A 26158-nucleotide genomic window follows, 5' to 3' on the forward strand; every position below is an offset into this window, starting at 1 on the left:
GTCCTGTTTGTCTTCTACTGTGTTTTATGACCCTCATTTTGGATCCGTCTCTAGCACCTGAAAGACACATCACAACATCAGCTGAACATCAAAAAGCAGCTCAAGCAAAATCAACAAAGTTAAGGATATTCAGTAAGCTGAGACATATTAGGCGTTTCATGCCAAGCGACAACGGAAAATTATGCCAAAGGATGTATTTAATGCAGTGTTTCAAGACGGTTCCTTGCCATGTCACGCATAAGATGAGGTTCTATTAACAAAGGTTTCATCGAAGTACATTTTCTTTCCGTTAGCATCCAGAATAACTAGGGCTTGGTATACATTTTTTAAGAAGTCCATTAAAAATGCATCATAAAGCCATAAATATAACATTTGTCCAAATAAAAAATAGGTTTTCCATTAGGGGAAGTGAGCAGAGGTCTGCCTAACACATGACTGCACCGTGTTAGCTCCAACATAAGAAAAACTAAAGGAACAGTTTTCAGTTACAGGCCTATCAAGCCCATGGAACAGGATTCTTACCAACATCCAACGCAAGACTAAAAAAATCCATCAGACACACAGTTTGGTAGGAATAGTCTCAAATACTGGAACACTTAACAAAAAGGATGCCTTTATTACACTATTTTATAGGCACCAATATTCATATGATCTATTACTTCTATGAGCCGGCTCCTTAACAGCTTTAGATGAAAAAAAAGCAATACAGGAATTTGCATATCACTGCCAACTTCTGGAGAAGTCATCAGACATTATAAAAATAACTGCACTGAAGAGCTTACAAATTTTCTATTTCTTGTTTGGGATCTTAGGACAGACTTCTAATAACTTCTAGAAAAATGCAGTTATTTGACTTCCAGGAGGCAAACTTGACGTTCCAAAGCAAAGAGAAGAGTTCAAAACTAACTCAAATCCAGAAAATACAATCAAAACTAGAGTGTCTATTCACCATATGACAGAAATGACAGTATTGTTCAACTTAAAAAAAAGAGAAAAAAAGAAAAAAACTTGGGGGGTAAATTCTCTATTAGTGGATAATAGCCATACTATTAGTAATTTATTTATGTTGTTCCATATAACAGAAGGGGCTTTATAATTTATCCTTTGGAGCAAAGGAGAAAGAGGCTGTGGCAAAAGGGATTTGTCACCTGCTTTGTCTGGCAGTTCAGACGAGAGGCTGAGACCTGAACACTGTCAGAAGCAAACGGAGCGCAGTGGCATTGAGAGAACACTGGATTTATAGAGATAAGAACAATTGCGATAAATTTCTTCCCTGTTTTCGTTAGTTTGAAACGTCATCGTGCTTGTGACTCAGAAAGTACCTGTGCTTGATGCGGCAGCGATCCCTGTGCTGCGTCTCCTGCCTTTGCATCGTCACACACACCCCGCGTCCCCCAGGGCTGCGGGACGGCAGGAACAGCGTTACCCGAGCAAATCGCTGGTGCGTGCAGAACGACCCGCACCAGAACTGCCCGGCCATGCACGTCCCTGCAGCGTCCTGCAGCTCCCAGCAAGCTCCACCACTGAGCGGTTGGGCTTTCTTGGTCTCGGCACAGTGCAGGACAGTGTGAATGGTGCAGCCAAGTGTGTCCTACTGACTTGTCAGTCAAGGTGATTTTCTGCTTTCTCCATTTGTAGTATTCCCCTTTGTCTACTTGTTCTCCCAAGCTCTTCATTTCATTTAATTTGCTCAGAGATTGGTTGAGGATGTCCAAACATGCCATTATGTATCAGACTATACCCAAACAAGGAAGGCAGGTTTCCAAGGGCGTTCTTCTCCATTACAGAAGAATCCAAGTCCAGCACCCTAGAATCCCATCCTGTTCTTTACTGCCATACTGCCACTTATTGGTAGCTCTCAAAAATAGGAAGTCTCAGTGTAGTCCTTTTAATCCACAATATCTAAGACACTTTTTTGCTGCTCAGATTCTAATCCTTGGACAACAAGAATTACATCACAAATTCAGAGAGTCAGTATAAATCTAGGATGCTAAACACCTGACAAAAATAGGACTACTTGCTGCAGAACAAAACCAAAACACGCCGAGGCACAGGTGTTTGTGATTTGATTAATCAAAGCAGCAAGTAACATAAATGTAGCAAAAGGAACAATAAATGGGAGTAAGTGGCTGACAGACACTGTTAACCAAAAATAGAGCAAACAGTAAAAACACAAAGGAAAACAAATGTGTACATATACCATAAGTTTTAAAGCAAACCATTCTAGAAAGCACATAAGACATAGCTGCTCTCCCTCTATTGCTCTGCATCAGGGATAAATCCCATCTATGGGACCCTGATTTATTAGCACTCTGATGCCAGCCATATCCAGTTTGATGTCAAAGAAAAAGCACATGAACAGTATGGACTTTTAAAAAAAAATGAAATACCTCTTAGAAAATATCTAATAAATGCAAATATCTATATACAACTTGTATTAGATCCTAGTCACTATGTCTGAAATATCTAAGCACAGAGCGCCCTCCCATGTGTGCTTTGTTCATTGTAATCTTTCACAATTCCTCAACTCAGACCATTATGATAATATTAAGAAAGAAAGAAATCTCCAGGATGAGGAAACTCAACCCATTTAAACATAACTTTTTGGTGAGGGTGGTCAAACAGCGCAACAGGTTGCCCAGAGAGGTTGTGGAGTCTCCATCCCTGGAGACATTAAAAACCCAAGCAGACAATGCCCTGGACAACCTGGTCCAGCTGACCTCACGATGTCCAGAAGTCCTGTCCAACTTCAACTATGCTGCAATTCCGCGAGACGAAAAGACAGAAACCAATGCACGAGTCTCAAGATAACATAACACAGCAAGTTCTAGCAAAGCCAAAAAAAATCTGTTAAACAGTTTTATGCCTGAAAAACTGGAATGCATCTTTCTGCAAATTAAAGACAGATGGTAAGCCAGAGGACAGGACTGGAAAGTTCCTTGCTCATCAAATTAAAAACAAGAGGCCTATTCATGAAAAAAGTTACGTGGTCAAGTCACATTCTTTGCTCAGAAGTTTTGCATGCAACTGAGGGTGGGCACTCTACTGGCAATTCTTTGAGAAACTTTTTGGTCGTTACGGATTGCTGCGGCACAGGAGGGAACATACACAGGATACGCGAGCAGTCAGAACCGTGAGAGAAGCAGCAAATGTCCCTTTTCCTTTTAAAAGAACTGGTCACATGACTAACAGCTGGAGTAGCTTAAACAACATGCCAGTGTAACCTATTTTGTCGAATTCCCCTCCGGTTACATGACAACATCTAAAACCCTCCTGCATTTCAAATACCCAGAGGCCTCGCGGCTCAAACCCCCGCTTCTTTCTGTTCTGTCTTCTGGATTTGCTCCCCACCAACATATACAAAGCCACGTTATTAAATGAAGTGGAGGAGATAGACTAAGATCGTAAGAGAAATTTGCGCCTGATGAAAAGTGGTAGTAATTCATTCTACTTACTTTTAGATTACATATGTACAGTGTGTTCCTTTTACACCAACTAAACCCTCCAGACTATTCACCTCTTCTCTAAAGGGTGCTGCAGCTCAAAACCAGTCTGATAGGAAAAAGTGTCCCTGTTTTAAGAAATAACATTTTTACCTGCTCTGTGGCTTATACAGTTGCACATAATCACAGGCCCCTGTTGAACCCTGATCTTCAAACCTGTCAGCCGGTCACCTCCTGTGCTCTTCAGGGGACGCTGCTCCTCAAACTCTGTCGGGGGCTTCAAACAGCACAGCGATACGGAATCGTTCAGACAGCATCCTTTTACTCACAAAGAACTAAAATAAAATCAAGGCACTCCTCAGAGTGCTGAAGACATCCATCTCTGTGGTTCCTGCTCCCATGTTAGACTTTGGTTGTGAGTGTCCATTCGAGTCTGACAAAGTCACTGCATCTCCTGTTAATGAACAACTTTTCTGTCAGGAGATTAAGACCACACATCAATGCCAAAAACCAGTTAATTATTCTCACCAAAATACTGCCTGCCCCTTCCTAAAGACCAAATCTTAGATTAAAAGAGGTTACTTAGCTCTTAAATAGAATTCCACTAGGCATAGTCCACATTTACATTCATACTTGAGGATTATCACTCAAGAGCAGGGATTTTCTGCTCACAGTATCTGAGGGTGCGCTGGGAAGCATCGAGTCGGAAAACTGAAATCAGTAAAGACTGCCGGGTGACAAAGTCATCATTACCAAAGTTGTAATAGCATCAGCTGGAACAGGAGAAAAACAAATTCAGAGAATATCGTGTGTTTGAAGACTGGATACTTCCAAGTAGCTAGCATTCTTCAAGTAAAATAAGTCTAACAATCAGATTCAGTCAGAATTATTTCTTATTAAATACATTAAGTCGCTTAAAGGCTTTGAGCTCCCCCTGTAAGACAGGTTACAAAAAGGAGCTTTCACGCAAGCTACAGTGAACAGCACACATTTGGTGGCAGAGATCATGCTACATTTTTATTGACATTTCAAAAATTATGCCCAAACCTCCTCATTCAAGGTAAAACACTTATTCTCCAAGAAAATAAATCATCATAATAAGCCCGATGATTAATGACTCAAGTTTTTCAGCACAAAAAAGTTCACACGTTAACACGGTAAAGATAGAATAAATATCTTAAATAACTTTTTTGCCTTGTGTAAAGTACTGGAAATCTGAAACTTCTGTGCTTCTGAAGAACTTGAAGCCACAGTGGCAAATCAACTGGTGGCAGACATTAGGAGTATAGTCTTTCCCCAGTATTACATGCAAAGTTATCATTAAAACCTCCTCCTGTTCTCCCCAATTAGGTATAAAGACACATGAATTTATTCTTCTTCTGCCACATGTTTGTAATTTTTTCCAGTAGCCTGAGAACTGGCATGATGCAAATGCTCAGACATTTATTTTAAATAAAGCCAGCTTTTTTCCCGTTAGGCACTTTTGAAAACCAAAGAGAAAAAACCTCTCACTGCTATGTTGTATTACCTCCTGTGCTGACACCTGGACACAGGTTATCTTCATCAAGTCTCCACATATGCCTCCAGGGCTGCTACTTTCCTATTATACAATGGTTTTTCAACATCTCCTTTCCCAGCTGGTCAAAGGCAGAAAACACTTCTGCAGTTCGAAAATCCCATAATACTTCCAGAATGCTAGGATAGCATTTACTATTAAACCCTGTGCATGCCATAGTTTTGTTGCTGTTTTAAAGTTATTTTACAGAATGCTTCTTTGGTATCAATATCTTCTAGAGTGTGTACATCTGGAGGCTTGCAATGTGCATACTAGACAAAAAAGTTTGCTTGGTTTATTTGGCGAGTTTGTCTTAATGTTGCCAACAAAACAAAAACAAACAAACAAACAAGTGAAACATTACAAATTCCAAAGACAAAACCATCCCTGACAATCTCTGCGCGAGACACACTGTGGTCATCAAGCACTGACCAGCTAGAGGGTCAGGAAATCCCTGTATCGATCACTACGGCAGCAGTCGCACATCTCAGCCACCACATCCTAATACAGCAAATATTTAATGCTTACATCCTAGCACAGACTGAAATACACAATCAGGAACTGAAGCCGCAAGTCAGGCCAGCGCTCCAGGCTGGTCCTGCAAGGGATGCTCCTGAGAACAGCAGAGGAAAGAGAAATCTGAAGATAGAAGTTCTCCTCCTCTCTCCTACTCCAAAAATTCTGCACTAATGAGCAACCTCATGTCCCCAGAAGTGAAAGCTTATTTAGCATCCATCTACCGCATCCTAAACTTGTTTGTAATTCTGATACTCTCATTTGGAAGCTCCCGGCCCTTTCAAAGCGTGGCTGCACTAATGGTTTCAATAACATACTGTGACAATCAACTCTCATGGACCACAAATAGATTATTCAAAAATAACGTTTCTTTGCATTCATTTTTAATATGTCATCTTTCAATTTGTTCAGATACCTCTTTATTATTGTATTATAAGAATGAGCTGTTCTGTGTAATTTAGGTATCTTGCTGCCAACCGCAGCGACGTTGCTGTTCTGTAACAGACTGATTTTTTTCCCTAAGACATTGTCATTTCCCATCCCCCAAAGAAACTCTGAGAATGCTTCATAAAATCTCAGACTGTGAAGACTGGAACCCACCTCCCACAGGGGTTATTAGAAACAGCAGCAAGGGAAAGGAAGATCTGGGGGGCTTAATGAAATTTTTTTTTTTTTTAATATGAAGAGATAAACATCAAAATATTGGTCTATAAACAAAGACTGTAGTATTTAATAGAACTATTTTATGTTAGAAAGATTCAAGTAAAAATATCTGAGAAGTACAGCAGGACATTCTGCACAGGACTGCATCTTTCATCGAAACAGAGACCGCAGATGAGATAAACACTATCTTATGTAGCTGAGTCTAGCAGAGCAAAAATAACGAACACAGGACACAGGTTAACCACGTACACTTTGAGATACTTTGTGTACTTGGACTATCGCAGGGAAGCCCGGTCAATAAAATGTAACAAATATACCCAAGCAATTGTTGGATCTGAATTTTTTGATCTCAAGAATTTTTGACGGGTACAGACCCAGACATGTGGAGTCTAACTGAATTGAAGGGGATAACCAAAACTTTGTGTCCATTTAAAGACCAGATAAAGGAGGAAAAGAAACAAAGAAATTTACATTTAGTAGCTTAAATCTCTGAAAACTTGGATTCAAATTAATTTTTTAACTTCCTAAGTAAAAGGAAACTGGGTTCTGTATTTAAAATGCAGGCCTTTCAAAAAAAATACAAGCTACACCTGTTAAGCTCCCTCTTCTGGCTAATGAATAAAATTGCTTAGATTTTATATGCATAAGTTTCAATTTTCCAGTTAAGTTCTATCACTTAAAATTGAATAATTTTTTTTTAATCCATAAAGCAGCTTTGATTTTGAAATACACAACATAAGTGTTCCATGTTAGTGCCCTCCTGTTGTCTCATGCTGACAAGTTGCACACACACAAAACCAAAAAATAATCCACATAGTATGCAGGGATAGCACTCCAAACCGAGCTTGACTGACAACCAGCCATCTAGACCTGCAGTAAGTTTATAAACACCACTGCATATTTTCTGATATCAGATATCCAATACGACCCAAAATGTATGTGTTCAAAACATAACAGACTAGATAATTAGCCCCCAAAGTACACCTTTCCTTGTTCTAGCCAAAATTAGAATTAACAGTGCAACAAAAACACGGATACACGTTTTAGAAAACGTAAATGTTGAAAATGAGGAAAAGATACCCTACAAACTTAAGCTGCCTCCATTCCAGGATCTTCCATCTCTGCTGTGACTTCCACAGCATTTCTGCTGGATAACACGGCTCCCAGTCGCCAGGAGCACCGACACCACCTACCGCTCTCCTCACCACCCATCCCAGGACTGGTGTTTCACCAAGTAATCGGGGGGGTGGGAAACCACCCTGTTTATCTGTCAGTAACACGGGAAGAGGGGAAAAAAATACCCAGTAGCCCAGACAGTGTCTAACTTCGTCCCTGCCTCATCTGACCAAAAGTTATTTTCCAGTTTGTGACCCTCAATTAAGCAAAAAAGAAACAAAGACTTCCCTGTGCTTTTCCCATAAAAGAAGGAGAGCAACCCAAGAGCTCCAGCTACTGCAAGCACCAAAACCCCTCTGCTGCGCTGCCGTTTTCTGTCACCGCTCCCCAGAAATGCAAAAAAAAAAAAATTGTAAAATATGTACAGGTCAGTCTGGAGATGCACAATTCACCATCTCCTACAAGCAGATAAATAGCCCACTCATTGTGGTAAAATAATTACAAGTAATTAGTGTTTATCTTATGCACTGATTTACGTTAATCACACTAGGACAGTTGCTATGGCTGGTGTGTTGAAAGCAGAAAGAATTTCACTTTGTTAACAGCTCCAAAAATTAGTGGAGCTTGGCTAATAGGTGTGGCTTTCAGCATTAATGGGCTTGCACTTTTAACTGGACGTTCAAATGAGCTTTCCAGATACTGATCCCTTTCTTGGCCCTTGCTGGTATTTTACGGAAACAGAATTAACATGAATTATTTTTAAACAGGAAAGTATCACCAACAGACTTCAGTATTTCAGTTCCACTCATCCTAGCTGATGTTTTAATTGAAACTGTCAATTTAGTTACACTGTTAAATAACTGCAAATGTGGAGATACAGATGCCTTAAGCAAACAGTCACCTTCATTGTGGAGCAGCCAAATTAATGACAAACAGAACCTGGCAAAATTTTTCATTTTACAGAGAAAACAGTTTCATACCCAACAGGAAGCTCAAGTCAAGCAACTTTTAAACACAGAAGATACTATTACCTGGAGCTTTTAGCAAAAGCAGACTTTAGTACAGAAATATATGCACTTGTTTACATCAGGTATTACGTATGTGGACAATAATCCCCAAAGAGTTACTCCTTCCCCAGAAGACAAGTACACTTCCTTACCTTTGGCCATTTGGGATTTAGAAGTCGTGCTTTGATGGCATCATCCAGGGCTTTGTCATACTGCTGGATTTTCATGTAGGCTGCCGAACGGTTACTGTAGAGAATGCAGTTCTGAGGATCAACTCCCAAAGCCTCGTTGTACAACACGATTGCCGTGTGGAAATCACCATCGTGGCAAGCCTGGTTGCTCTGGCGAACCTTTTCAACAAATTCAGCTTTGCTCAACATGGGACTGTCAGGACTTCTTCTTCCAAAAGATTTTGATCCAAAGAAAGAAATCTGGGGTGGAAGGGAGAAATTATATGTTAGTGTTAAGAAATGCTACTCAAAAAAGGGGGGAAAAAAATCAAAATATTAAAACTGTATGGCAAAAATTAAAGCCACTGGCATTACTGCAGAACAAATTATGAATTCAGAATCAGATTCTTAAAAAGGTAAACTGTTTATCTATTGACTTTTTGGGGTTCAGAAGGAACAGAAAAGAGCCTTGTGAAACACACCATTCCCTACAAAGGATGTCTTCCAGAAGACATATTGCATATGACTAGGTGTTGTCTATTTTAGCATGCAGGACTCCACATATTCAGAAGTTTTTCCTTCTAATCTGCACTAGCTGATTCTACAACACTGAGCAGAGTCACCAGGTAACAAAGTTTATCTGAAGAGGTAGCAGGTGGGAATGTGAAGATGATGCCGGTATATCCTAAGGTTGATGTGTAGATCCCGCAGAAGCACGTGCACGCACAGACAACGGAAGCAAGGGTAAATTCTCTTCAAATCAAAGAACTTGCCGGGGTACATCTGCTCACACACCTCTATATTAAGCCACCTCCAGGTGGGAAGGGAAGGATAGGTCTTTAGAACTGGGGATACTCACAGAAATTTAGTGGGGCACACAATTCATTTTAGCAACAGAACAGCCATCACTGACAGAGCCACCTTCCCAGATTGTCAACTTTAGGTAATACAAAATAACCAAGAAAAACAGGTTTAAGCCTTTTAACTACCAAGACTGTTATATAAAGGGAGGTGTAGAAAGTCCTAGCTCCATTGATTCTGGTAGACGCTTTCTCCTCATCAGCCTCAGCTGCAGTCAGTAACTGTTTTGTCATGTACACCCCACTGTCCCCCAAGGACCCTCAAAAACTCAGCAGGAGTATCTTTGTGCCACTCTGACCACAAGACAGTTGTGAATTCTGCAGCAATTGTACAAGGTGTTTCAAAAAGATGGACCCAATTTGAAACCACTATATCTTTGAAACTCAGCCCAGGTGAACCTGCTCTAGCAGGTGGGTTGGACTGGATGATCTCCAGAGGTCCCTTCAACTCCAACCAGGCTGGGATTTGGCAACTGGCAACATGTACGTACGGTAACATACACAGTATTTGGAAATATTCGTTAAAGGTTTAGACTACTACAACTGAGGTTGGTGTCACCCACTTTCAGTCCTGCGGACCGAAAAAGGTTAAGAATATCCCATAGTTACCCCAACACAACAACTGCAGGATTTAAATACATTACCAGAGCAAACTAAGGCGTATTTTTAGGAGGAAAGGGAAGCAAGCCGCAAATTGACATCCTGTCTCAAGCATCAAAATGGTCTATCGAGCTTTTTTTTTTTTAAGTGAAACAATAACAATAAAAAAGCATCAAATTAGAAACTACTGATTTCTTATTTTCCTTATGATTATACCATCTTTTTTCCAACAGGTGTTTTTCCAAGCTGTTTCTAAACTACTGAGGGAGACTCCATTGTTTATTTTGGCAATCTCATTCTACTGCTTCGTGGTTTTCATCATTAAAGTATTTTTCCTAATATGCACCCCAAATCTCCTTTGTATCAGAAAATGTACTGTTTCTTGTGCTGCCTACGGTAGACCAAACAAAAAATGTTGTTCCTTTCATGTGTGTAGTCACCCTTTATATATTACTTCTGCTAATATAAGCTAATAGGTAGCTTGATTTATAATTATCATTATGACCAGCTCTATAAATGGCAAGTTTTTGCAGCCTGAAAATTCATTCTACACGCAGCACATCTCTAAACGCACTCGCACACGTCTTTGCTAGTTCAGTCAAGTTTACAAACAGCAACTTCATAAATTCTCAAGTATCGGCAGGAAAACTGCTCTGCTTCGAGCAACAGCCCGAGCATCTGAGCTGCACACGCTGCTCCGTGCCAAGCAGTGCGGTAACTCGCACGTTTCAGTCGACCGTAAACTCCTCATGCGGTCAGTGTGCCGCGACCCGGGAAGTTGCCAGAGCAGGGCACGAAGATGCAGCGGCCGTTCCCCCAGCGAGCTGCCGGCGGGACACGGCGGCGGACGGCGGGGGCCGCACGGCGGGGGCCGCTCCCCAGCCCGGCCCGGCCCCGCCACGGCCCGGCCCGCGGGGCCGCCGCTCCCGCCGCAGCGCTGGCCCGGGCCCGCCGACCCGGCGGGGGCTCCCGGGAAGGCGGCGCCGCTCTCAGCCCGGCAAGAACCCCCGGGCCAACGGAGCCGAGCGCTCGGGCGGGCGGCCGCGGCTGCAGCCCAGGCCCGGCGGCGCCGCAGCCCCCCGGGCGCCCGCCGCCGCTTCCGCCGGCACGGCCGCGGCCGCCGTGGGAGCTGCCCCGCCGCCTCCCCGCCCCGCGGGCTCCCCGTCCGGGCCGGGACAGCGGCCCGCCCGCAACTTCCCTCCAACGCCCGCGGGCAGCGATCGCGCCCGGCCCGGCGGCTCCTTCCCGCCCCCTCGGCCGCCTGGCGCCGGGCCGAGGAGCCGCTCCCGCCGCCCGTCCGGCGTCAACTCACCCGCGGAGGCTCCGCGTCCCGCTCCCGCCGCCGCCGAGCCCGGCCCCCCGCTACGGCCCCCGGCGGGGCGGGCGGCGGCGCCTGTTGCTCCATCGCGCTCCGGCTCCTCCTCCTCAGGGGCCGCCGCCGCCGCCGCCCCCGCCGGGCCGAACCCGCTCCGGCCGCCCGGCCCGCGGCGCCACGTTCCGGGCCCGGCTCTGGGGAAACCGCGGTGTCCCGGCCCCGCCCCGGGGCTGGGCTCCGCTCGGACCCCGGGCACCCCCCGCCCGGCGGCACCAGGCCCGGACGTCCTGCGGCCGGAGCGCGGCCTCCCCGAACGGGGCGGCTCCGCCAGGGGCAGCTCGTTCCGCCCGCGGGCCGGGCACTCGGGGCCTGGCGGGGCTGAGGGCGATCCCGGCCTGCGCCCGGGCCCCACGGCAGGGGCAGCGCCCGCCTCAGCGCCCGCCTCGCCGGGAGCACTTGCAAGGCCCATCTTCACGGAGAGCACAGCTCCGAAACCCTTGCGTTGCCGAAGAGGTGGAAGAACATCTCCCAAAGGCAGCAGCTGCTGCTCGGGGTCCCGCATCCTGGCGTGGCTCCTGCCAGGGACACCAGGCTCATCCTTTGCCTTCTCGTCACATTTGTACAACCAGGATCCAAACTGGAGCCTCCCAAATGCTCTAGACCCATGCCCGTCAAACCGATTGCAGTTAATGTGCAGCGTAAGTAGTAGCTAGTGATTTATCTTCTTGTCTGTAGTGATGCAGGTCTTTTTAAAGTCACCGGTACCCAAGTCCCAAAGGTATCAGCTTTTGCAGTACACCAGATCACAAACGTAGTCCGAACCACCCCTGTCCTTTCCGATCCTTTTATCTAGCAAATGGCAGCTGGGTATTCCCATTTACTTCACATGAGCTACAGTAAGTACCACAACTCGTTGAGGATCACACGCATGTTCCAGAAATAGAATGTCAGTAGAAGACAGACAAGCGTTTCTTCTCCTTTATTACCCCTGTGTATATGGAGTGGACTTGAACCAGTGGCATTTTTTTCATCATAGGCCCAAGGATGTTCCTCCCTCCTGTTCATTAAGAACAACATGAATGTACAAGAATTGCCATTTGGTCACTACCAATGATTAATATCAAATATCTCAAAACATGCAAGATCTCTGTAACAGGCACATATGGGAAAGCCAGAGTCATTAATGTCTTAATTCCTGCTTGATATTGGTTTTTTTCATAATGCATTATGGTTTATTCTTTCCAAATCAATGTACAGTAAATGCCTTTAACCAGAAGATGCATGTTTTAGAACAAATTTAAAGTGCTTTCTCTTGGTCAATAATTAAATTAATATCCTTTAGTAAGAGGCACACAGTCCAAAATTTCTACGTAACACACAGGCATATTAAAAACTGTTTCTCTCTGTTCAATTCCTAGTTCTTTTCTGGCACGAATTTATACATCTTCCTTGCATCACTTGTTACCATGTTTCCTCTTAGTCCATCCTAAGGGAAATAAACATGGTACACACCTTTCAGGAAGAGGCTGGTCAGAAACTTCAGATGGTAACTTTTGCTTTGAAAGCCTGTTAACCACAGATCCCAGTGCTGCTGAGTCTGCCAGCCCAGGATTTACCATTCAGCTTTATGTAAAGTTCAGAGCGCCTCAAGCTCCGTCTGTAGTTTTACATCAAAACCGAATATTCTAGGTGTCCTTAGAAGTCTGTGGGCACCATTCTGTGTCAGGTAATACTATATCTCAGGCAAATGCTCAGCAAACATAGTATTTCTTTTTCATCTGTGAGGGCTAAGCATTATTTCCATGCCTAAGCTAGAAACTGGAAGACAAGAAACAGAGTGTAGGTGGTGATGAAGCTAGCCTAAAAATTTTTAGTGACTTAGTTCATGAGTTTTTCCAATACTCGAGTCAGACAGCAGGATGAAATGCAATATGACTGTTTGTGTAGATTCTCATGCATACACAGCAGTCACTTCAGTCATACAAAGCTATTTTTATTTAGCAATTGCATCTTCAACAGTTATTCCATTATTAAGATTTTTCTTAAATAAAAAATTCTGCTTTCCATAAAAAAGCTATAATTAGCATAAGTCGCTTTCTCTTTTTTTCACCTCATTTTCTGAAATGACGTAGAAGGAATGGCACGCTTAGAAGAGCCAGAGTCTCCCTCGGTTTCATGGAGACGCTTTCTCGTTGTGGTTGGCTAAAAGAAAGACACAGCAAGATGGCTACATGAAATCAGGTAAGACAGAGCCTGTTTTGGTTGCTACAGAATTACAGATGTTACATGTTCAACAATTTAATTTTAAATACATGAATAAACCTTTAAAGGCTAGGAGGCTGTTTCTATACATTTAAACAAAGTGTCCTGCCAAAGCACAGAAGTCCATTGCTTCTATTCAGAAAGCAGAGATAATTAGCAGTCTGCTACATACAGCCAAGATGCACATTTCTCGAAGTTCTCAAAATTAATTGGTTTTCTTATGATGGATTACTTAGAAATCTAGTTTCTCTATGCATCAAGTATTAATCTTCAAATAATCTGTTAACACATACCATTTTTGATGTTTGTGGTGGATTCATAGTAGCACTTGTCTGAGCCAGTAGCTGTTGAAATGTACTCTTCATATCCTCATCCTGTGGAAAAAAAGCAGTAACTCTAAGTAGTATATGGAATATTTAAGGGAAAAGCCTATATTTTGGCTAATGAAACGGGTCAGTAATTAAAGAATGAATGAATAAAGGAGAAAAGGAGGTTTCCCCACTTCCTCCCAAATAAATGTCTTCCTAATATGGCTTCACCAAAAGCAAGCCTTGCCTGGTCAAGCGAGTGGCCTTCTCTGACGGAGTGACTACATCAGTGGACAAGGGAAGAGCTGTGGATGTCATCTACCTGGACTTCTGCAGTGGACAAGGAATTGGCTGGATGGTCACATCTAGAGGGTAGTGGTCAACAGCTCAATGTCTGGATGGAGATTGGTTACAACTGGTGTCCCTCAGGGGTTCAAATTGGGACCGTACTGTTTACTGTCTTCATCAACGACACAGGCAGTGGGATCAACAGCACCCTCAACAAGGTTGCAGATGACACCAAGCTGAGTGGTGCCGGTGACACACCTGAGGGATGCCATCCTGAGGGACCGGGACAAGCTCAAGAAGTGGGCCCACGTGAACCTCGTGAAGTTCAACAAGGCCAAGTGCAAGGTCCTGCACCTGGGTCGCGGCAATCCCAAGCACAAACACAGGCTGGGCAGAGAATGGATTGAGACCAGCCCTGAGGAGAAGGACTTGGGGGTGTTGGTTGATGAGAAGCTCAACATGATCGAGCAATATACATTTGCAGCCCAGAAGGCCAATCGTATCTTGGGCTGCATCCAAAGGAGCATGGGCAGCAGGTGGAGGGAGGAGATTCTGCCCCTCTGCTCCACTCTGGTGAGACCCCCTCTGCAGTACTGGTCCAGCTCTGGGGTCCTCAGCACAGGACACACATGGACCTGCTGAAGAGGGGCCAGAGGAGCCACAGAAATGATCCGAGGCTGGAACAGCCCATCATCGTATCCCTTTTATAGTGTTCTCCACAGAAGATGGATCAGGCATGCATTACATCTCTGCTGACCGGAGCAGCCAGTGTTTCCCTGCTGCCTTGCAGAAGCAAATCACACTGTATCAAAGCCTCATAACATCCAGGCTATTGAACTGCGTTCGAATTGACATCAAGAAGTTATCCCCATAACAACCCAGCTGTGTTGTCCTTCAGTCAAGACTCAGGTCCTACCTGAAGCCAAGGATGCTCTAGGGCTTCCTCTGTCGTAAGACGTTTGCTTGGATCCACTACTAACAGCTTCTTCACAAGATCCAGAGCTAAGATAATAAACAGAGTTGGTTGGCATACGATCAGTAAATTCATTACCTGAAAACAGGTTCTGCAATATGCATACACAGAAGCTCTGTGCAACAATATGTGTTATAACGCTTCAGAACAATGCCCAAAAATACCGGCTGGGCAGACCACTTTTCTTTTTTCTATGCTTAGAGAGGGCTGCAGACTGTAACCACGCACATGATTCAACACTTTTCAGTATACCAAAATTACCAGTAGATATACTGAGCAAGTCTACAATTTATGTCCTGAGCAGGCACAGAACTTCAGCACATTCCTAAAAGCTTCAGTAATACTGTGAACAAGTAAAGACAGCTTAATTTAGTGTCCTGGTTTACAGTGTCTTGGAAAGCAGATTATCTGTCTGGGAAGATGAGAAAGAAGAGACAAGACATACACACGCTCAATCACATAAACTTTATTTTCTTAGGAAACTCCTTAATAGACACTGTGAAAAATATGGCATTTATGTCATATTTTATGACTCCAAATCTCCCATAGAGGAATTTTGGCAAGATTTACTTTTCATTGTATCTGATTATTCTGTTATACATACCGAGAGGTCTATGTACCACTTTAACATAGATTTGCATTCTCCTTTATGTCTGACTTATTATTGAATAAGCTTCAAATAATTCAGGAAGAAGTTATATTTGGCAAGTTTACTAGAAAAAGAATGATCACATAATTTATTAGAAACTCCTCTGCATATACAAAGGAGTATCAAAGACAAATACTATAATTATTTTGTGCATATAAATTGTCCTGAAGAAGAAAAGCACATGAAGACAGTAACCATTGTTTTAGTTTACCATGCAAAAACTTCATTAGTTTTGCAGACTACTTATCTTAGAGTGGGCCAAACTTAATAGTTAATTCGACAAATGTGGCTGATATTTTAAACTCAAAGGCTAGCACCATGAAATTCCTCCTAACATTTCTCTCTTGGAATTCTAACTCATCTCCCTTAAATCCCTGGCATTTTTGGTTCAACACTTGAAGAATCTTTGAGCAAGGCAAAAGTTTGTAGGACAACTTGAAAAAGTCAGAAGAAAAAGTGAAAATATGAAGAACAGATGTCTGTGCCCACAAACTCTGTACTTCTGTAGTTAATAAAGCTAAATATTACTAAGAAATCTCTTCAATTAAAAAATATCTGCTCTTTCTAATGCTTCAACTTGAAATTAAAAAAAAAAAACACAAAAACCCCAAAACAACAAAACGAACACCCACATTGTTAAGAGACTACTTTAAAAACAAAACCTATCAACATGCAATGTGCCATACAGCTGAAAGAACTTAAAGGAAAACAAAAACTACAAGCAAAAAGCTATGAATAAATATTCTGCTGCCCATTGTAACAGAGTCGTACCCATGTCTGATACGTGCTTCCATTCTTTGGGAATAAACGTGTATTCTCCACGAGTGATCTGATCTTTCAGTGACAGCTGAGTATTTTGCTCATTAAATGGTGGATATCCACACAAGCTATGCAAAAGAGGAAAACAAGTTAAATAACACAGATTTTGTCATAGCAAATGGAACACTAAAATCACACATTTTAAAGCTTCTGCTATCAGAGTGTCTTTTACACTTATATAGACACACTTCCACTTCCTCATTAAGGTATTGAAGCTGCCAAGTTTCAAGCCACGTGCGTCAATGCCCAACAAAGGACGCATCTCCACAATATCTTACCACACAAAAAGAATAACTCCTAAACTCCAGCAGTCCACAGCTCGGCTGTATCCAGCAGTCCCAAGTGAATTTAGAACCTCAGGAGCAAGATACGTGGGAGTACCACATAATGTTTTCATGAGAGAAGTTTCTCCAAGAATCTTGGACTGTCCAAAATCTGTAATCTTGTATTTAAAAATGGTGACACCACATTACATATTAGGATTGATTGCACTAGAACATATCACCTTGTCAATATACATCAGGGAGTAACATTAAGTTTCTTCTTTCCAAGACAGTTCCAGTACATGACTATGAACAAAATTTACCCCAAACATAATTAAGTAGTCAGTAAACAACAACTGAGAATGGGAGAGGAGGAGTAGGGAAAAGACAGAGGGTCACACTTTACACTAGCAGTAAAATACTCTCAGATTTGGATATAAATGGACAACCACAGAAAAAAAGGAAATGTAGCTTATTAGAAAAGATAACTTGAAAAATAAGTGGTTTAGCATGCAAATCTATTCAGTGTTTTATTTGGAAAACAAAACCAAAAACCCCCACAAAAAAACTCCAACCCTACCACCCTGGGGAAAAACAAACCAAACCAAACCAAACCAAACAAACAAACGCGACCAAAAAAAAACCCAAATGAAAAGAAAAAAAACCAAAAAAACAAAAAAACCCCACCACTCAGTCACCGTACAGCTCAGATATTTGTGGAAATGCTGTCCATAATTCAAGAATTGTGATTTTATTGGAATTAAAAAAAAAATGTATTGGCATCTTAAGTTGTGTACTCAATTAAGTGCTATACGAGCACATTTCTGAGTTGTTCTTACATAAGCATATGGATTGAAATATCCACAAGAGTAAAACTGAACTTATGTTTCAATGTGTTCTGTATTTCAAATTACTTCATAGTTTGTATGACCAATTCCTCTTTTTTTTTTTTTCCCTATGTTAAACTAAATATGGAAAAGAATGGGAAGGAATACCTCCAAGTTTCTGTATGGATAAGAAGAAATGTAAGTTTCCTTACCTTTATAAGACATGTCTCTTCAGAAGATGAAAGTAGCACATTTTCTGGCTTTAGATCTCGGTGTATAATTCCATTGTCATGAAGATACTAGACATATAAAGATGTACAATCAAAGAAAACCAGACTATTAACTTTTTTTAAATGTAAGCTTTCCGATTTTTCATACAGCAATGGCAGGATAAGTGCAATGGGTGCATAAGAGGCATTCATACGTTCAAAGCTACACAGCTTCTGACCCTCTCTTCTTAAAAACCAAACCAACCAAACCACAACACCAGCCTTAGAAACCATTGTGCTCCAGAGGTCAAACCTCAACACAAGCACAGGAGGAGCCTGGTAAAGCGTTCAGTTTTCCCCATTCACGGGAAAGCTGTACTAAAAGGAACGAAGGAACACCAAATTTCTATGTTGCCTTTGTAGCAATGCTGGTTTTCCATCTCTCCTTTCTCTTGGTCATTAGCATTGTCTGATCATACCCTCTTAAATACAAGCCCACATTTCTGTTTCAGAGACAGGTAAATTCACTGTGCCACACCAGTCCTCACACTGGTGTGCGACAGATTTAAAACACCTCAGTTGTCAAAGAGCTGGAGGCTGGAAAAGGGTTCCAAAGCCTGGTGATGTAGCTGGTAAAAGTGAGTAAGGGGGAGAGACAAGATCAAATCAAGTAAAATATACACAGGATTTTGGAAAAAGTGACTTCCTTGAGGCAAGGGTAGAATTGTTCCCTTATCTATACTTCCCAAGTCGACAGGCGAGGCTACTGTCCAGTTTTATACTGGCTCCAAACCTGAGAACAGATTTCTGCCTTCATCAGGAGAACGTTTGACAGCGATCAGCCATAAGTGACTGATATAGTAAGATACGATGAAGTCTGCGTTAATTAGGAACAAGGTTTATTCTAACTAGTAGGCCAAAATACGTACCAGAAATATCTTCACATTCACACTGAAGGGAAGCTTTTCTTTATTATATCTGAAGGCATAGTATCATTATGGAATAGAAGGTAACAACACCACTTTTATTATCTGAGCGGCTGTCCCAAAAATGAGAACTTGGGAAAAAATACAATAGTTTACTCACTAAGGAGTAAAATAATTCTAGGTTTATTATTTATTAATACCTACTACAGAACAACTATTAAGTTTCTATCTTTGGCAGTTGCAAGATATTAAAGTGGAGTCAAAAGAAAAAAGGAAAAGAATTGATCTGAAAACATATTCAGGTCCAGACCATTAAGTTAAATGTAAAAAAGAATCTTGCAAAAGTTGTTAATGAAATATATTTACCATTTCGTGAATTTAGAAGAAATTTCTCTAAGGATTTAATATTCAGTACTTGAGATCTATTAGATCTTAATCTGTTGTCTGCCAGACTGAAATGGTTATTCAGGAGTGCACAGTAAAGCACCTGTTCACTAACTTTTTGAAGGCTACTACGCTGATGACTCTTTGCACACACACTACTACAAGTCTCACCTGACAATCATGCCATCAATAAGCATGGCCTGTATTATTACTTTAGTCCCTGTTTTTAATAAGCAAGTGTTGGAATGTTCTTTGGCTGCACTGAGGTAAAGAATCTTGTTAAATCAACTTGTTAAGAGCACTGTGCTGATTTCTCGTACAGGTTTCAGAAGTCACAAATGACAGAAAAATTCATCTGTCTGACATTCATATGCATAATCATATTTTTCTTGGTAGAATTAATGATTATGTACCTTTACAGCCAGCAGCATCTGATAAAAATACAACTTGCAAGTAGCTTCTTTCATCTTGACTGGCCTTGAGACTCTGTCATACAATTCTCCTCCTTCCATCCTAAAACAAATGCAAGCAACAAGTTGATATGTTACTTCCAAAAGACTCATCTCATTAGACAAGACTGAGACCAAAACATTTGGCTATTTTGGCTACAGAGAAGGAATATATTTCTGCAAATGAGTGAGCAATGTCGTAAACACGGCACATGGGCTGCTGAATTAGGCTTAATCTCCCAAGTCTTCACTGGGAGTTGTTACAAGAATTTTGATCAGCCTCCTCTTATGAGCTCAAAAATCAAAAAAAGTAGCAGCAATCCACGCCAGCAGCATAGCGGGCACCTACCCCAGCACCGAGTGCTCTCAAAGCTCTCCTCGTTATCCTAGTTCCTAATTTTACAGAGGTTTCAGAGAACAGTGGAGGCCAGCAAAAGAAAAACAAAAAAACCCCAGTTTGGAACTATACATATTTTTCGCGGCTGTGAAAAACATTTCATTTTACGCATTTAGTTTCAATTTACTCACAGTTCCAAAACAATGTAGTAATCCTCTGCTTCAAAGAAGTTTTTGATCTTTATTAAGCAAGGCTAATAAAAAAGAGAACACAAATGGACAAACAAAAAAGGTAAAATAATTTGTAAAAACTAACATTATCAACAGTTTATCATCCTGAAGTTCCTGTTTCAGTATGATTTCAACCTCGCCAGTTACACTAACACTTAGCACAACTCACTAGTGCCCAGGCTCTGGCAAACACTTGATATTCAGGTCTGTTGTTTTCTCCCTTGCACCTCCACACACAAACACATTCAGTTCTTGTGGTGACTGCAGCTCAACAAGTACCCTTATTTTTTCCAGTTATGAGTTACCAAACCCTCGATATTTTATTTATATGCAATAGTACATCGAGAAGCAAGGGAAAATGAATTAAGCTATGCAAGCTTTCTACTTAGCAAAAGTAAAAGAAATGCCTTTTGCAGGGCAGGGGGAGCAGGCAAAAGAGGGGATGCAAATTCCAAAAACTGCCAGTGGGATCTAATCTTTGTATTTGGTTATGTGGCAGTATTTACAAAAACACGCATCAAGGAAAGATTTCTACAAAAGTGGTTCAGGTTGAAACTTGTCCCGTTAAGTTTCTTCTCAAAATTACCCCTCAGTTATTCAAGGTTTTAAAGAACATGTAAAGACATAGTACACTTAAGAAAAAAAGAGGCGTTCAATAGACTTATTTAAAAGAAAATTATATGCATCCTTCAACATATTTTCTAAACAGGTAACATTGATCTTTAGTTACTACACTAATATAGTGAACTACAGAAGTACAGTAGGCAGCAAAGAGGAATTAAAAAGTACAGTAACACTCACATGATCTATTTTCTTCAAAATTTCAATTTCTGTATTGATATTAAAAGCTGGGTTCTAGTAAAAGAATCAAATATCATATTTGGTAAGACAGTGCTGTTCTGGAATAAGACACATCAGAAATAAGAGATGGTACCGGAAAAGCCATCGTTTCATCTCCCTTGCTACTTTAAGCGACCATAACATATAATCTTTTTCTATAAATTGATCAGGTGCCTTCAGCGAATTAGAGAGTCTTCTCTCACTATATGTAACAAGATGTTGCTCCAGACATGTCATTTCACTGCAGGTTAGAAATCTCCATCTGATTTCCAAAGTAAAAGAAATAATCTTGGTGAGCATATATCAGCACTGCCTTTAAACAGCTTTCCTCCCTCGAGTGCTTCCCATAGGGGCTAACCCTAAAATTAAATGCTGCTCTCTCCTCGAGCCACCGATAGGAAACTGCGTGGATCTCCTCATGTTGGACCGAAGCCACTTGGCTTGTTCTCCTTCAAATTCAGGCCTCTGCCACAAGACCAGACTCATGAAAAACCCTCCCCAAAAAGCTTCATACAACTTTATTAAGAAGTATTATGAGGGAAAATACAACAAAATTAGCAAAGATTGTAGATTTTGGTCAGACTCTGCTGCTTATATGTGTCTTATCTGATATGTTTTAGAAGATAAAGCTCACAAGACTCCCCACCACCCTTTGTATATACCACATTAACAATAAATTATGAACATAATGAAATGTGGTCAAAGAATAAAAGCAAGCATTTTCTACAGAATTCTGTAGATTCTGTAAGATCAAAAGGCACTTTGAAATCACATACAGAAGACATGAAGTGAGAAAATCTCCTTTAGCTGAAGGGAGCTGGGGAGTCAGAGCGGTTATCAAATATTGCAGGACACTGCAAGATGACGGACAGACAGACAGACAGAAATACTCACCACCTCTCTAATGCCACTGGCCATGAACTTCCGTTTATTGATTATCTTCACCGCGACTTTATTACAAGTGCTCTTCTCAAACGCCAGTTTGACTTCTCCACAGGCACCACTGAGATAAAAGCACAGCTCTGTTAATGCCAACAAATACTTTTCATAAATCTGCATAACAAGCACAGACGAACCGAGTGAAAGCGTTGGATCACACGCAGCTCAAGGCTGCTGCTTTCTTTCTGAAAATAGCACGTTGTCAAAACTTTCCCAGAAAGCATTCATTAGGAAGTCTATTTAAATAGCAAGCTCTGTCCAGAGCCACCCATTCGAAAATGCAGGAGTAAACAAGCAGAGCAACCAATCTGTTTGTTCAGAGGGTACCAGTAAATATCAAGGACGAGCTCTGCCAGCATTTCCATCACGCAAATGCATTTAAGAGAAGAGAATCTAATGAAGAGTTCTTTCAACACCAGACTGCGCAAATCTGAAGAACAGGTATGACAATATCTTTTTTTTTTTACCAAGTAGCAAGTATATTATAGAAAGAAATCCTCATATTTTTCACTTGGATTTATTTCCACTTAACCATTCTCCTCCAAACTCTTCACTGGCCATCTCTTTCCAAACCAGAAAATAACAGCCTCTACCTAAGATAGCTGCTCTCCTTTTCCTTGCAAACAGTCTTTCCACTTCTGTCTGAAGGCCTCAACAGTGATGTTGTAGAAAGCTATATTCTGACATAAAGCTCTTCCTTGTACTTCCAATAACTGAGTAAATTAATATACGAAACTTTAAAACTTATTAAGAATTTACAGATTTTTTCCTCTTCTAGAGAAAAAAAGAAAAAAAAAAGGGTTTTACAATTAATGGTAGGTTACAAAATCTAAGACAACTATAGGAATAAAGCCAAAATTCCTGTTTAAGCTGTTGTAATGAACAGGTGTCATCTTATTAAAGAACTCAGATGTTATCATTCTGTTGTTTAAACAGCAGCTCAATTAACACTGGTAATAATTCGAGCACAAGGTACTGAACACTGTTAACAAAATTAATACTGTGGAAAGAAGGATGCTTACCTTCCCAAAGTCTTTGACATGATATATTTCTCTCTGAATTCTCTAGGAAACACCAACTGATCATCCACCATAAGATCAGAAAATACAAACACTAGGAAGATGAGTGGAGATCATTTTCCTGTTATTAACTTTAAAATTTTGTTATAACGAACAACTATGCTTCCTGAGCTTTTATAGTCAACAACATAACTATGAAAATGCTGCCTGCTGTAAGTATATAAAAAAGTTAATTGATGCCATAAGTGACATCAGCTATTGGTTAGCAAGGTGATCTTATTACTGAAAACCGACATCTTTGGTATTAACTTCACAACAGCACTCAATTAACACTGCCTTTAAGGACAAAATAGACAAGAATTTCAAAGTCACAGCAGGGAACAAAGCAAAGTGACTACTGGGAAGACAGAATCTTAGTGGAGAAGAAACAACCCCCCAACCCTACTAATTCATGAGGGTTTTTTAATTATTATGCAGCATCTGGTAAGTACCTGGTTTGTTTCAGCTTCCCTTGAATAGTCTGTTTCCCGTTCCCACCACCACATCCACAGCCACCGAAGCACAAGTGTCTCAGGAATGGGAAAACAACTATAAAAGTTTGTACTCTAGTAAGGTGGGTCCTGATGCAATTCCTTTTACATTTTCTTTTCTCATGATTTTTTCTAGTGTTGAGGTATCCAGGATATGCATAATTTTTATGCCAGTACTAAAACATCAATTCATAGCTGTATTTTAACAGCACTCATGAAGAAACTCAACTTGCAAGAAACATACTGAAATCACTGCAGAAACAACACATAAAGAATCTACTTATGTTAGAGTACATTTTACCCTTATTATTCTGTATAGACAATGCAATTTCAGAGTTGTGAGTCAGTGGAAGCCTCCTCCCTTTTCCAACAAGCTCTCTGTTAACAAAAGTTCCATTTGCACTGTGGTCTTCAATGTAGGCAACATAGGAATTTTTTGGACCCATTTCCTCAAAGAGAAAAAAAAATGAGAAAGGTGACAGTAGGGAAAAAATGACTTTACTGTAAAGCCATGACAGACTATAGAAATTTACTATCGTTGGCTCAGGAAATCAGATTACTGAGGTTATTTCCCAAACTGGGTTAATGGAGCACTGCCAAGAGTCTTGTTAAAGGAGTTGACACTGAGGGTACTCAAACTTAGATTTCTTTAAGACCTGCCCCTGCCAAAGTCAACCTTTTTCAATTATGCCCAAACAGAAAAAGACAGTTAACCTTTTATTACCTACCCTGAAAATTCGGAAATGCTTCTTGCTATAGTTTTGGTAGAAGCCAGTATCAGACAATCCCAGCTTAGAAAAACTATAATCACAGCTTTTGTCTCTTCCAAACCAGTATTCATCATTCACACAGTCTGTAGAGATGGGGAAGTAAAGCAGAGAGAGAACATAAAATTGCAGGAAGTTATTAACTGGAGCACTACAGAATGATGCCAAATGGTAGTAAGTAAGATAACAAAGACAAGATTCTTCCTATACGATCAAGTTCATTTGTCTTATTTCAGACAAAGGACCATGCACTATCAACACCTTGTACAATATTTTAGTAATTTTATCCTCTTTAGTAACAGTAGGGTTTTCAGCTCACCTTCAGCTATAGAGACTCATATGATACATAAATAAATTATGAAATGGAAAAATGAAGCCAGTAATGAGGAACACGAATACCCCAGAATTCCTCTAAGTCTGTAGAAGATGTGTATCTGACTACTAAGTATAAACACTGGGATGTAGTATGGAATACAACATTATAGCAGAAGTTGCAAGCTTGTACTTCAATGTGGTTGTACTTCATAAGAGGCTCATTGCAGTAAACACGTACCACAATTGCTGAAACCTTTTCCAAGTGCAAAGAGTCGACCCCAAGGCTGAGGAACGAGCTCTTCGGATTCCTGGTCCTCAGGGATCGATGGCAGCTCCTGCGTGGGAACAGTGTCCAGGGAACTGAGGGTCCCAGAACTCGAGGAAGACTGACTGGTGCTCTGGGAGCCGCTGGAGGAGGAGCTGGTGCCGCCCTGGGACTGCTGGGCACCTTGGGACTGCTGGGCTTCACTTCCCGTCTCTCGGGACATGTTGGCTTCAAACAGAATGTTTATAAAAACAATTACTAGGGCAAAATAAAACTGACAAGCATTCACACATCATACTGTTAATGGCCAAGTCTATTCTCAGTCTTCAGATAAGTAAAACTTTCAACCAAAGTGCGCATTATACGTAAATCCCCAAGAATTTTGCAAACCATGTTTTCCCTTTTAAAAAATAATATGATGCTCTACTGGTTCTAAAACAAGTTAATGTTATTCCCAGATTTTTATTCAAACTCTTCAGGGCTCACACTTGATTTCACAAACGCATGCGCAGCATCTTCTGACAAAGCATCCCCCACAAAGCAGTAACCATTGCAGCTCCCTGAACACGAAGGGAAAACGTGAAAAAGGAAAAATGAGAACTATAAAATGAAGTGCCTCCCGCTGCCCCGGGCTCTCCTGCGCTCACCTCTGCCCGCCGGTACCGGCAACTCCCGGTTCTTAAGCTGGTTGTCATCCAGCTCAGTGCACACCCCAGACTAATTACACCTGCTTGCCCGTTTGCTGCGTTTCATTGTCAGCCACAAGAACATGAGAGCGGCCCCGTGACCCTCTGTGCCGCCCTTTTACAGAGCTGTCCCGGAACGCAGGCAGAGCAGAACTGCCGGGAGCCCGGTCTGTCAGCGCCCTCCCGCCGCACCGGTACCGGCGCTAAGGACGGGACGGCGGAGCCGGACCGTGCGCCGAGCGGCTGCGAAGGCAACGGCGGGACCCGGAGCGGCGGGGTGAGCCCCGGCCCCGCCCCCGCCCGGCCCCGCCCCGCCCCCGGCCCCGCCCTGCGCCTCGGCCCCGCCCCCGGCCCGCCGCCCGCAGCGCCCCCTGCGGCCCTGCCCGCGCACTGCAAGTCCTGTCTCCCGCGGCCGAGCGCGCGGCAGGACCCCGCCGGGAGAAGCCGCGGAACTCGCCCCGGGGCGGGGGCACCCGCGGGCGCGGAGCGGGGGCGCCCGAGAGCCAGGCGGGCCCGGCCGCCGCAGGCCCGGAACTCACGGTGCTGCAGCCCGCGCCGCGCGGCCCCGGCGCCGCGTTCCTCAGTGGGCACGCGCCCCGCCGCTGCTCGCTGCGGACCCAGCCAATCA

General features: G+C 42.2%; 2 protein-coding genes and 1 long non-coding RNA gene across 7 annotated transcripts in view; 1 reads left to right on the forward strand and 2 right to left on the reverse strand.

Annotated features, from left to right (window-relative positions):
* TTC28 (tetratricopeptide repeat domain 28) overlaps positions 1–11466 on the reverse strand; it is a 102994-nt gene extending 91528 nt beyond the window's left edge. Inside the window, exons 1-2 of one of the 2 annotated variants that reach the window (XM_065646026.1) lie at positions 11243–11466; positions 8453–8731 (exon numbers count right to left, since the gene is read on the reverse strand). In XM_065646026.1, the coding sequence (XP_065502098.1) occupies positions 8453–8731; positions 11243–11335 (372 nt within the window). In that variant the 5' untranslated portion in view covers positions 11336–11466. Of the gene's footprint in view, positions 1–8452; positions 8732–10504; positions 10527–11242 lie in introns of those variants that run through there. The other variant, XM_065646024.1, reaches the window with a different exon arrangement.
* A 62-nt stretch (positions 11467–11528) lies between these two features.
* On the forward strand, positions 11529–22182 carry LOC135995055 (uncharacterized). Of its 2 annotated transcripts, XR_010607069.1 has the most exons (4): positions 11529–11943; positions 13381–13486; positions 17788–17832; positions 21860–22182. It is a non-coding gene; the product is annotated as an uncharacterized LOC135995055 (long non-coding RNA). The 2 variants fall into 2 exon arrangements; XR_010607068.1 differs by lacking the exon at positions 21860–22182 and having other exon boundaries at positions 17788–17947.
* On the reverse strand, positions 13258–26134 carry CHEK2 (checkpoint kinase 2). 3 transcript variants are annotated; one of them, XM_065646019.1, is made up of 15 exons: positions 26070–26134; positions 24818–25072; positions 24226–24350; positions 23799–23946; positions 22971–23061; positions 21904–22012; positions 20971–21024; positions 20131–20192; positions 19567–19666; positions 17847–17933; positions 16823–16986; positions 16497–16612; positions 15020–15105; positions 13801–13881; positions 13258–13447 (listed from the first exon to the last, which is right to left on the reverse strand). In XM_065646019.1, exons 2-15 carry the CDS (start codon positions 25065–25067, stop codon positions 13352–13354), a joined length of 1569 nt encoding a protein of 522 aa, XP_065502091.1. In that variant the 5' UTR covers positions 25068–25072; positions 26070–26134; the 3' UTR covers positions 13258–13351. The 3 variants fall into 3 exon arrangements, 2 of the variants coding, with proteins under 2 accessions (XP_065502091.1, XP_065502092.1); XM_065646020.1 differs by lacking the exon at positions 20971–21024; XR_010607067.1 differs by lacking the exons at positions 13258–13447; positions 13801–13881 and adding an exon at positions 15681–15789 and having other exon boundaries at positions 15023–15105.
* Positions 26135–26158: the final 24 nt, after the last annotated feature.

This window comes from Caloenas nicobarica, chromosome 16 (genome assembly GCF_036013445.1).
Source record: "Caloenas nicobarica isolate bCalNic1 chromosome 16, bCalNic1.hap1, whole genome shotgun sequence".
Taxonomy (NCBI): Eukaryota; Metazoa; Chordata; class Aves; order Columbiformes; family Columbidae; genus Caloenas; species Caloenas nicobarica.

Excerpts from the sequence above, each read along its gene's own strand:
- CHEK2 (XM_065646019.1), bottom strand. The coding sequence starts at position 25,067 with ATGTCCCGAGAGACGGGAAGTGAAGCCCAGCAGTCCCAAGGTGCCCAG. Across the intron at positions 24,351-24,817 it reads AAAAGGTTTCAGCAATTGTG|ACTGTGTGAATGATGAATAC; the intron begins GTACGTGTTTAC and ends CCATCTCTACAG. Across the intron at positions 15,106-16,496 it reads GAAGCACGTATCAGACATGG|CTCTGGATCTTGTGAAGAAG; the intron begins GTACGACTCTGT and ends TTATTATCTTAG.